General features: G+C 39.6%; 1 protein-coding gene across 5 annotated transcripts in view; it reads right to left on the minus strand.

The window, feature by feature from the left end:
• Nucleotides 1–13,035, minus strand: part of chchd3a (coiled-coil-helix-coiled-coil-helix domain containing 3a) — a 72,100-nt gene that overhangs the window by 43,018 nt on the left and 16,047 nt on the right. For all 5 annotated transcript variants that reach the window (XM_042403844.1, XM_042403843.1, XM_042403842.1 and 2 more), the window contains one exon: nucleotides 9,764–9,944. In XM_042403844.1, coding sequence (XP_042259778.1) covers nucleotides 9,764–9,944 — 181 coding nt within the window. The remainder of the gene's footprint in view (nucleotides 1–9,763; nucleotides 9,945–13,035) is intronic.

The following is a 13,035-nucleotide window of genomic DNA, read 5'->3' on the forward strand; positions in this document are numbered from 1 at the left end:
AATTTGCATTTCCAGAAAGCAACTTTCAGGAAATGAAGGTGGACAAGTAGGGAAACAGCTAATTTTCATGTTATCAGCGTGTCGTTTTTCAGTGGCTTTCATGAGTTCTCATTGTGGACGGTATTCAGTATCTGGGGTCCCATTTAAATTTGAAATTCAAGCTTACTAAAACACTAAATATAGTCTTAAAGTGGCTGATATATTTCCTCTCCAGGTCCATTGGTGTCTGCTTGTTAGATCTGTAATTGTAGCACCCCCTCTGGGCCAGTCAATGGAATTCTGATCATGTTGGAGTGCCATGGTGCCATTCATTTTTTTTATCAGTCTAAGTAAAAATATAGTCAATGTTTTCTGAGATATTGTGTGCCTTAGGTGAACTGCTAAATAAACAAAGCGCTGCACTGAAGGAATTTCTCTTTTAAGAAAAAACATATCAAGAATGTAAATATCAGCCATAAGTCATGTAAGAATTTGAAACAAACAAAAAAAAAAAAAACAGGCAGGTAAATATATTCTATAGTAAGATGAAAAATCACAAATTAAATTCCCCCCAAAAAAATACAGAATGAGATTTTCCCTTAGATGTTGCATACATATTCAGAGACAGAATAGACATAAGATGTAATTCTGTTTGTCATAGTTACGAAAATAGGTGTTGGAGATGATAAATAAGGTTAAAATTTCACAGTAACAGAAATGTTTTTACAATAAATAAATACTTCAGCATTAATTTTCTCAAGTATCATGAAGTATCTGACTACAAAAACATGTATGAAAGCTGTTTAATGCTGCTACTACAGAGGATTGGATTTATGAGTGACTCAAATATCAGATATTAGAATTTACATTGCCAAAATCCCAGTTTTACTCCAAATTCCAAATTGCAAGAGGGTGCAATTGCTTTATTTTCATCTTTTTCCTAAATTGGAAAATTTTGTTCTTCACAAACTAGGGGAACAATCTCAGTCAGCTTCTCTGGCATGTTGGTGGTCCTAATTGTTTATATATATTCTTAGTTAAAGGGTCTGAACCCAACCTATGATCTATGGAACATCACCTCCTTATTTCATCTGCAAAACCCCAGAACAATCATTTTAATCAAACAGACTGACGCCTCTCTTAAATCCAATTGTTACATCAAGCCTGGCAAGGGTTACTCTTACAACAACTCAGAAAAACTAGAGTCAAAGATAGGATGCAATTTGTCCTGAGCAAATCCAAAATGTATGTAAATCACAGTGTACCACTACCTCTCTTTATCTCATTCAAAAGCAAAAGACATGCGGACCTTTTCTCCCCCCAATCTTCCCTATGCTCTGTGATGTGGAGAGAAAAAATAATAAGTTGAGAGAAAAAGAAATGTTTGGGTTTTTTTTTACTATTTTTTTTAAATACCACCAACGGGCACCAATTCAAAACCCAGCAAGTCTCCTTTAATACCTGGGAAATTAAATTGCCGGCCCATTATCAGCCCGGTCCAGTCGTCTGTATCTGAAATGCAACAGCATGCAACTGAAGTACACAAGATTCAAGGAAAAAAAAAAAAGCAGGACATTTGCTGGAGACTGCAGTTTTTAGAGGAGTGGAAGGGAGGGGAGTACTGGGGGGAGAAGAGGAGGTAGTGGGGAGGGCTTGTTGCATTAAAAATGTTAAGCTTTACCCAAAGTCATTTTCAAGCCAGCCAAGCATCAAATAGAACATAGTTTAAGGAAAGAGTAGGTACTGATTTTCTCCAGGAGCTCTGACAGGATGGACATGGTGTGTGTATGTGTGTGTGTGTGTGTGTGTGTAGGGAGCAAACAAACAGTCTTGGTATGCCGCATTATCCCTTGCTGTGAAAGCAGAGGTGGTGGAAAAATCATGGAACATCACATTAGCGACTGGTGTGTGTGTGTGTGTGTGTGCGTATGACGGTAGGAAATAAAGATGGAAACAGAGGGAACAACAAAAGCATGATAAACAACATCGACTGATTTTTTTTGGAACAAGTCTCCGGATTGAAAAGAGTATCAGCACATGTCGCATTCTGTTTTTATGTGGCCTTATCTCTGCATCAGCAAACATTTATAACTATAGAATTAAGAAGAGACGCAGCGCATATGGCTTCGAAAAAGGGTGAGAAACTAATGAATACATATACGAACACTAGACAACAACTGAACCTAAGAAGTTAATTTTTACTTATGTTTTTTAATGTGTTAAAACCTCATCAAGTCGAACTATTTAATCATATGAGTCCTCCTTTAACTTATATGGTCAGGTGGACCATAAAAAACAAAGGCACAATCAGTAGAATTACTGGTGATCATCTCTTGTTAACAAATGAAGATAGCTGGTGTCAGAAAATCCCTTCATGTACTGTATGAGGGTTTAAGGCGGGTATAAGGCGACACACCTCTTTGAATCTCTCTCTCACACACACACACACACACACACACACACACACAGGTAAAACCATGAACACACACTTTTGAAACTACACACGTACACCAGTAAAAATGTGGAGCAAAAATCCTTGGTTCAATCCCCAGGCGCCACTGCTGACGTTTGTTGAAACAATGTGTCTTCTCTGTTTCTATTCAAACACATTCCTGTTACTATACATGAAAACTAACTCACAGACCCTAATGAAATAACACATTCTGCTACAGTAGCTCTCATATTCAGGTGAGTTTTAACTGGTGTGTGGGTGTGGTTTCATTACTTTTCTGAATTCTTTCACTACTATGTGCCTGTAATTTTTAGCTGCATGGCTCTAAAAATGGCAATGTCAGTCGTCAGTCAGTCCACCATTTTGGTTTAGACTAAAATATATGTATTAATGGTACCCAGTGATTAAGCCTACTGACTTTGATTGGTGATGCCCTGACTTATCAAAGTTTTTATCCAGTGAAGTACAGTATATACACATCTAAGGAAAAGATTGGCACTAAACTTCGTCCAGACATCCAGGATTCCAGGACCGTGAATCATAGTGACTGATCACCTGAGACTTTTCCTTTTGTGTCATCATGAGGATGACATCTGAGAGTTAAATGTGTTGACAATTACTGTTCAGATTGCCTTGAAATTTGGAGCAGATATACCTATTCTCCCCAGGTTGGATACTCTGGTTTATGACCAAATACTGAAACAACATAATAATAACAAACATAATGACACTCCCATCAGCCTCAGTACAGCCCCTGGACTTTGTGTTTAGTGCTAATTAGCAAATGTTAGAATGCTAGCTTGCTAAACTAAGATAGTAAACATGGTAAACAATACTTGCTAAACATCAGCCTGTTAGCATGCTGACATTAGCAGTTGGTTCAAAGCACCACTGTGCCAAAGTATATCCTCAAAGAGCTGCAGGCATGGCTGTAGATTCATAGTCTTGCTGAATTACAGCCTATACATTACCTTAGAGGGGTTAACGTCTCTCTCAGTCTTGGTTGTGGTTTCCAGTCATTTCAATTATTAATATACAGTTCCTTTTTTTACATTTGATATAATGGCATTCAGTCAAAAAATAATGAATGTTTACGAGGGGGTGTAACAACTTGAATAATGCCTTTGGTTAGTATTTATTTTTGGTGATTCAGGAAATCAAAGCATATCCAGCTGTTGCATATCGTTGATTTCCCTTGATCAGTTTGTCAGCTAAAAGCCTAAAAATAAAAAAAGTGTAAAATAAACGTCAAACCCGGGTGTTTTGGACCAGTTTCTAACAACAGACAAAACCATTGCTGCCAGGTAGACCCCACCCAGGCCACTGTTTGGAGCTAGCGAAAGATTGATGACTCTGGGTTTGATTGAAAAGTCTGCCTCAGGGTTGGAGCCTGTGTCTGGGTGAAACGCTGTGGCTAGTGATTGATTAGCTACTGGGCTAGTTTGGCTCCGCAGGGAACAGAGTCGTTGAAAATCAAAAGAGGGGACGGCGGAAGTCTTGGATTTCATTAAAACACAGATGTGTGGACTGACAGCTGGATGTAGACTGTGTATTAGAGAGTTACATGACTCGTTAATTGACCTGTTATCCAATTATGGGTTAATTTGTGTGTAATGAGTCTACTAAGTATCTCCTTGATGAGGCCATCTTGACCACATAAAGCCACCAATCAGAGTTCATCTACACTAGACTGTCTACTCATTAAATCACACTTAAAGAAATGTTTCTGGGACTATAGTCTTTATTCACCTGCCAAGACAAAACAACTCAGTGGTACATGTTGCAACTATTTTCTTTTCAGTGTGAATTTGACCAGTCTAACCCTTTATTATGTGTAGCAACTGTGGTCAAGGAATTTTTCTATTATCTCACTATAAACTGCTCAGGATAAACAAGCATAAAAAACTCTGGATAATCAGAAGTTCATTTAAATGTCACTCAATCAAACAGTAATTATGTCTGCTTGTGTCCTTCCTTTCTTATTACAGATCAAAGAACACAAAAGAGTGAAATCACCATGCAACACACTCTATACAGAAATCTCAAATATACTGCAATGCATCTAGCTACCATCTACTTGTGCGCCGATGTTCCCCTTTTCCTTACTGTGATTCCCCCTGAGTTGCAGAACATGTGTGAGTGCTGACACTGAACATGTTCCTCTCACACAGCCGAACCCCAGGAACCCGACAACAATGACAATGACAACACACACCCCTGCCTACACTGCTGTGAAGTTTCAATTACTGGTAGACTAGCTGGCTGGCTACTGCCAGTCAGTCTGTCAGGAAAGGGAGTGACTGGTGAGGGAAAAGCCTGAAGGACAAGCGCTCCCACCAGGGTGGTTTTAAACATCTAGGGCCCCAGCTACACTTGACACCACAGCGATTTATATTAAAACATACTCAGTTGTATTAAAATGACAAGATTAGATGCCTAAAAGTGTTCACTACAGTAGTTTGCTTTAACCTACTTGCAGCTCAGTTTAGATGTAGGCAAGTTGGCACTCTTACTGTTGCTACAGTATCTTGTGAAAGTGCAAAGATAGTGAGTACAATCACATTGCACTCCAGGAAAACAAGTAAAAGCAAATGTAAAACAGTGGGCATTCAATTTGTGCATGACAAGGAGGAGAATATTCGTATTCCTTTTTATTTATCAAAAATAATCACAAAATGTTTTGTAAATGTCTTTCTAAAATATGCTGAAATTAAAAGGTGGTTTAGCTTTAGCTTTCCACATAATTAAGTTTCTTTCAGCACTTAACATGACAAGAATCGGAACCAATACATTAAGAACCAGGATCAATAAGCGGAGCCTAAATCAATGAAATCTAAAATATTCCGGCCACAGTCTGAACCCGTGTCTTGAGGCAATTCTCCAGAATGGGTGTCAGCGTGTAATTGGCGCAGCTATGGTTGCGGAGGTTATGGCCATTATAGGTGAGCATGGGGAGGGATAACCGCTCACAGCATCGCTCTCATTGTGTGTGAAGGAGAGGAGGGAATGTACGGGGTCCTGCTGCTCACCGTGACCTGTATCTTAATGAGGGGGACAAATCAATACCGCGCTGGACAAAGAGCACGAGAACTGCAGCTGCCATAGATAAATGTTTTTTTTCAGTGGCAATGAACGTGGAGAGCAGGGTTCAGGTCACTTCACATTCAATTAAAACAATCTGAAGTACAATGAAATCACCAATGCAATAAAAACATCAAAATTCTGACTAAATATTGTACCTCCTTTAATAGATTCTAAATAGACAAAGGTGTCCAGTCTTTTACTTTTGAGGTGTTCCTTTTTCTTTCATTCTTATAACAGGAAAGACACCTTTTTATGAATTTCAATAGCCCATTCTAAGGTTAAAACAGACTCAGCAATATGTTTTCTACACTGACACCATATATTTGACAGAACACCGACCTGAGATACTATCAGGTATGATGTTTGAGATGGCCTAGACAGATCAAATGAGAAAAGGTGGGAGAGCACACAATTTATGCGAGTACTGTACTGTAGACCTTTCAGACTTCTCACATTTCAAAAACTCTGAAGCTTCCTGGTGGTCCAACTGTCTAAGGCACATAGCATATAAATGCAATGTCTCTGATTTGAGTCCAGAAGCAGACCCATGTCAAACCGCGGTCTCTGTCCCCAATGTTCCCTGTCACTGTCTTCTGTCTACTATCCAGCTGAAGGCAAAAAAAAGAACAGTCTTCCACATTTGGGTAAATAGACTGATTGATGACAGATGCCATGTTTATGTGAGGGGTGCAGCTCATGTAGTTATTTTGCATTGAGCTAGGAGTAAACGCGATTTCAATCTGCTGAGCGTCTCTCATATGTAAGGTCTTGAATGACAATGAGGTTTACCTTTAGGATGCTCTCTCAACTTTTACACTCTGCACAACACTGTAAATACTAATAATGTCATTTCTCTTGACACCCAAACTGCCAGTGGGCTGAGATAAATCCAGCAGTTTTCAAAACACACCCACTTGTTTCAATAATTATCAAGTAATTTTATGTAACGTTTTTTGATTCAACACAGGATTGACTTTTTTAAGTCCAACTGATGTTGCATGTGGTCATTCCTTTTTGCAGTCAAAAATAATGTCCATGTGTTTTATTTATTAATTGCTCTTTTTGTCGTGTTTTTGTTATTTGTTGGTTGTGTAGGTGTCCGTGTTTGACTGACAGCAGCTGACAGGCTGAGCCCCAGCAGGGGAGCGAGAGAAAAAGTAAACAAACTTGCATTGTAGCTTTCAAGCCATGGGTATACAATGTTTTGTTCGCATTGGTACTGAATAGAAAAGACCACACCAGCATCTAAACGAAGTAATGTCTGCAGGTATGTTTACATGCTGTTTAATGCGCTGCAGTTGACCAGCCTGTGAGCTATCTTGTTTGGTCGCTTGTTACAACAAGCTAAGATACAGGACTATACGTATTCATGTCTGCAAGATAGATACTTTAGCAGGGAAGATCATCTGAGTTCTTTTTCTAAGTCTGTGGCTCTTGTGTTGTGTAGCAGGCTGCTGTCTGGTGGTTAGTCAGTGTGAGCATCTGCCAAGGATACAACATTTACTGCTAGTGCAAATATGGTTTCAAATTAAGCCATTTGATTGGCTGTATGGAAACAAGTTCTCCATCCACGTAGATGGAGAACTAACAGTATAATGCAAAGATAGGGGGCATCAACATGAAACCAAAAATCAAAAAATATGCATTTCTCCCTTTTGGTTCAGATTTTTTCTTTAAGGAGAACACAGGACAAATAGTATAGTCTGCTGTAACAGAAAATAAAACATACAATTTAATTTCAGTTTGACTTATTTAAGTATTTTAAGTGTATTTTTTTAAATCAACTTGGTTTGAGCAAAGGCAAACATGCATAATGCTTTTTGCATACTGAGACAAGATAAATATTGTAAAAAAAGCAAGAATGAGGAGACAGTCCTAAGACAGAAATTCGATTTAATCTCACTGATTAATTGTTCAAGGACGTAACAGTACAGTCTAAAAGATAATACATGAGGTGTTAACAGGTATACTAGGAAAGGGGATTGAATAAATCACCCCTGAAAGCTCTATCAGCCACCAGATTATGTGCTTAGTACAGCAAACCACAACCTCTCCCTGGAGCTCTTTCTAGATCAACTTATTGACTTTGCCCAGCAATCAGAACCAATTTCACCTTCCAATTACTGATGCTTATGTGCATTACGACAATGTACATTTAATTCGTTGTGTAACCTATGCAGAGGATGCTTGTGCTTGATGAGGGGTAGTTAAAAGCTCTTCATGTGAAGGTGAGCAAACAAAACTCTAAATGCTCATATACTCATATTTCAGGTTGAATATCTTAGCAGTAGGTCTTCCTGCCTTTTTTGAGTATAAAAGGAAAAAAAAAAAGTCTCACACTAGGACACAGAAGGGCAGAAAGATAGACAGACAGGAGACAGGGACATACATAAACAAAAAGACCATAAAAACATGTTTTAGGTTTCATCAAAGATGAGTTCACTGCGGGTAGCAGACAATCCTGGAGTTTGACAAACACAGAGTGAAATGACAATGGGTGGGAGACGTCTCGGCCGAGAGGCTGCCTTTTAAAAAACGGAAAAGTCCATTTCCAGTTGAAAAGAACAGTGCCTGTGTGGAAGCGTCTGACTTGACAATTACATGAGTAGTGCGAACGGCACTGTGCCTCCACTGATAACCCGTCGGATTCTATTAAAACTCCAGCACTCCAAAAGAATGCTCAAACAGAGGAAATTATCACATAGGCACACGCGCGCGCACATACACACACACTGTTTTAAAACAGTAAAACCCTGTCTGACAATGACTCTTGTACTGCAGTGTGTGTGTGCTTAAAGAAAGTAGAGATGGACTGGAGGGAGAATCAACTGGATTTGTAAAGAAAAAGTAACAGACAAAAAATTAAACAAAGACTGTATATGTTTTGTGTGTGTGTGTGTGTGTGTGTATATGTGCTCAGTCTTGTACTGAATGCATAGCCACTGTTACTTACTATCTATGGTTTCAAGGGATGATAATGGCCCTAGGTTAGCCTTGGGGCTACAAGCAAAACCTTCGTAGAGTACAGGAGGAAAAGTTCTCTTAAGTACTTCAGGAGCACGCAGGCAATGACATGCACAAGAACTCCAGTCTCTGGCAGTTCAGTAATATCCATCACTCACGAACCTGCTCATATTAAACAGACAAAAAGCAGGTGTAACATTTTTGCCCTTTCTCCCATCTCCTCCCCTCATTTGTCCTGTCTCCCTCCCTATGAAAAACAACACAAATTAAATTACAGAAAACCTACGACTGAAACGGCTTTCTTCACAGAGGCTTTAGGGGAAAAAAAAACAACACATCAAATCATGTGTCTCCTCCTCCTCGCCATCTCTCTCTCGACGCCTATTTTGCGTTTTGATCGCCGTTCCAAATGAGGGATCCCTCATACACTTGTCCTGCGGCGTGGAATCACGTCAACGCTCCTCACCCGCTCTTTCTCTCTCTCTCAAAAAATGATTCATTTTTCTATTACGGCGATGAACGTGTGAAATGAGCTATATAATCAATAGCATAGGTTTGTAAACACCAGCCGCACTCCAGGGAAAATGTGTTTTCTTTTTTAAAAACAATGCGCTGCCTTTGTGTGTGTGTGTGTGTGTGTGATGTGGAAAGCATCATCGGACGTTGTTTACAAGGGCAATTTACAGGAAATAAAGACACTGGCTGTGCAAAATGAAGGTACCTTTCTATAATACTGCAGGATGAAGAGGCAGAGATACGAAAGAGGACAAAAATATCAAACTACATGATGTAAATATAGCAAAGATATGTTTACTTACTGTACATTATTCAAAATAAAACTGTCCTCAGAGTTTATATTATGTAGATACAGCTATGATGTAGAAACAACTGAAAAGAACTGTTAAATTTACTGTGTGTGTTTCTGTGGATAAGGGTCGACACAGTCAAGAAGGTTCTATGAATTACTGCTCAGAGATGCTCACACACTCACAGCCCTGACATTTGTCTCTGTACAAGGCATGACCCATCGATTACAGCAAATGGCTTCACTTCTGTGTGCCTGTGTGCTAGAACAGGAGTATGTGACCATAAAATGGGACTGTCTTCATGTAAAAATTGCTCTCATCAGTGAGTCTGCGCTCGCAAGGTCATTCAGTTAAAATGTTCACGTCTGTTTGATACAGCGGTGCAGATTTATGTAACTTAATGTTAAAATAAATGAAAGCGTTCAGTTAAAGTGCACCATAGTTGCCATATATCAGCGCTGTTGGTGGATAGACTCACGTAGAGCTGAGCACGGAGCCTCTCGTCTTCGGTGGAGATCCTCTCCCTTATGACAGCCTGCTGGAGGCTGTCCTGGGCCGTGGCTCGCTCCGCAGACAGGATCTTGGACACTTCATCCTGCACTAGGGACATGGCTTCAGCCTGAGCCTGCGCTGATGCCCGGGTCTTCTCTGCCTCGAGCCTGCGGAGAATTAATGACATTTTACTTCATGTCTGACAAGGTTTCTACACGTCATGTTTATTGCAGGGGTTTGTTATAATGTGCAACAAGCTAGTGTAACTTTATTCAACACGAAGGGTATGACAAAGTCAACACTGTAACCTCAACACGCTCTCTCTTATTGCACTTGTACCTGATCAGCCACTTGAGAATTTGTACCACGGCTGTTTTAGAGTGACTGTCCTCTAGTGCTTGATTGTCTTGCCTCGCTTGTAAGTCACTTTGAATGAAAGTGTCTGCCAAATGACAAAATGTAAAATGTAAATGTAAAATAATAACAATGTACCTCTTGAGAGTATGATATGTACTATTCACTATTCCTTCCACTACTGCTATCTATAATGCATGACTGGCTACTCAAATTTCCAATTTACAAAGTCATGCTCTCCATAATATGTTACACTGTGGTCATTGTGTCTTTGCCTTAGTATATTTCTGTATGTATGATGAACCTCTAAGCTCTATTTGGCCTAATATGTTCTAAATGTAAAAATCAAACCACTTTAAACCGAAAAGGATTTTCAAATTAAACAAAAATACATGTAAATAAATTGAATTATATGAAATGATCATCTTGTGAAGACAGACAGTGAATTAATGGATACATTAGGAAAGTGTTAATTCAGAGCAGCAAATGTTTTTTTGTAAACTATCAGAGTATCATTGGTGTTTATAGCATAAAGGCCACTTTCACATGCTTCTTGTACTGCATGCTCCACTGTCGCAGCACGTCCCAATAGATTTAAAAGGTCACAAATGCAATTACAGTGCTAATGAAGCATATATATTGGCCAATATACTTGTATATTGATTTTTCAAACCACATGTTATTGCTATTCCAGAGCTTGCAAAGAGGGGGCAACACTGAGAAGTAATGGTCAATCAACACTGAAAAAAGAAGTTACAAGTTGAAGTCAGTGTCTCAAAAAGCTGATGTAACACAGTCGGTTAACATCTCTCATAGTGTTAAAATGATTTTTGTATTATTTCCAAATCATTTACGCAGAAGCAAGATCTGACTACCCATATGTAACAGACAAAAAAACACTGCAACTCCCCCCGAACCAAGAATCATCCATCCAATGAAACAGTGATATAGACAGTAGCAGTACACTCTCTGCAGACACAAGACCACCGTTTGAACCCTGTCACTGGGTTCTCATAGTTGCCTAGCAACACACTCCCTACGCTGCGACAGTGTGCTTGATTAGAGAAGAGGAGGAACGTCCCTGAAACCCTGAAAGTCTTCCTCTGCTAGGAATCAAACAGTGGTGACAAGGTAAAATAAACACAAAACAGACTGAGCGAGCGCCTGAGTAAATTATGACAGACTGAATGAAGACACTGAGGATCTTAATAAACTTCTGCTCGAGAAAAAAAAAAACCCTGAGAGAGCTGTGAAAGATAGCCTTGACGAGAGGTAGACTGCCTGAGAGTGATGGGGAATGTTGATTGGTTGTGTGATGTATTCCACATATAGGAAAATAGGTTAGAGTGAAATTCCTACACATTCAAATGAACTATCCATCATCCATCAGTTGTCAGAAGTCTATTTCATTCATTGCTGTATGACAGATACAGTGGAAACCCCTTTTAACATGGTGATCTATTACAATAACACATTCTCCATTCATTTTTTCCATGATACATCTAAACCAATACATATTGTTAGATCAAATCTGACACTATATATAATGTCATACAGAATTTGTTTGTATTATATCTGAGTCATTTACAACTTCATCAGATTTTTGGCATTGCTCATTAACTCGTGCACAATCAGGGTTGTCCGATGTGTGTTGTTTTTGTTCTCCTTTCGATTCTGTTTTTCTTGATATTACTAGTACTCGTTCATCTGTCAATGTGAAAGATTTTCATCTTTTATTCTACTTTAAAAATCTCATTTTTCTCTTTACCCACCTGTGAATATACCCAAGATCTAGACAGTAATGAATCATGATGGACAGTCTGGTCAAACTGATCACCACACCGTGCCTTCGGCTTTGAGCAGATGACGGCTAGGTCTAATAAAAATATGTCTGATGTCTTAAAGCTGCCATTTGCCCTGCAACACCACTAAATGTCAGAGAGCAGGGGGGGAGAGCGAGAGGAGACGAGGGGAGGGACGGAGAAAAACACAGAAAAAGAGAGAGAGTGGGAGAGAGAGAGGAAGGGGAGAGTGAGCGGCGGCGACATGACATGTTTGGCCCTGAGGAAGTGAAGCAAAGAGGGAGTGAGGCAGAGAGTGGGAGAAAGAGATGGAGGGAGACGGAGAGAGACCAGCCATGTCCAGTCTCACAGTCCACTGGGCTGCACACGTCAGCACACTCCATCCATCATCGGGCTCTGACTCGCTCGCGCACGCACATACACACACACACACACACACACACACACAGAGGGAGCTTCCTAATGGCCTTTTACATTCACCATTTCCCCACAATCCACGCCTCCCTGCCGGCACTGCTAATGCACCTAAGCTACCTTTACTCAAGAAGCTTTGGCTGTTGCTATTGCTACTACTATGACAGAGAGGGGACAGTACACAGTATAGATTTTTCAAAAAAAAAAAAAAAAGCTTAAGTGGTACTCATGGGCTAGCCTGAGCAAGCAGCTGACTCTCTGTAGCATGAAACTGGACCGTTGTCATTCAGGACAAATGTATACTTAAACCATTGTAAGAGACTAGAAACAAGTGGCAGACAATATCTACAAGAAATAAATGTTCAGTTACAGTTCTGCCATAGTAGAATAGTAGAATGAAAACTTTGGCACTCATGAAACGGTTTCATGTGCAAGTGTTGAAGGTGTGCAGATGTTTGAAGGACAACCAGCATTCTCCTACCCACCTGTCAGCAACACTGACACTCAGGAGTGCAAAACCTCCTTTTGTTTACTGGTATTGTTTTGTCAAAGAAAACCTACATGACAGACAGGTATACCCACTTAACTTTCCATTTTTAGGGATTTTGACAAATTAAGAAAGAGGGAAATACTAAAATGCCTTGATTTTTGTTGTTCTTAATGAGTTAAATAATTAAAAAAAGGAAGA

This window comes from Thunnus maccoyii, chromosome 23 (assembly GCF_910596095.1).
Source record: "Thunnus maccoyii chromosome 23, fThuMac1.1, whole genome shotgun sequence".
NCBI classification, from domain to species: domain Eukaryota; kingdom Metazoa; phylum Chordata; class Actinopteri; order Scombriformes; family Scombridae; genus Thunnus; species Thunnus maccoyii.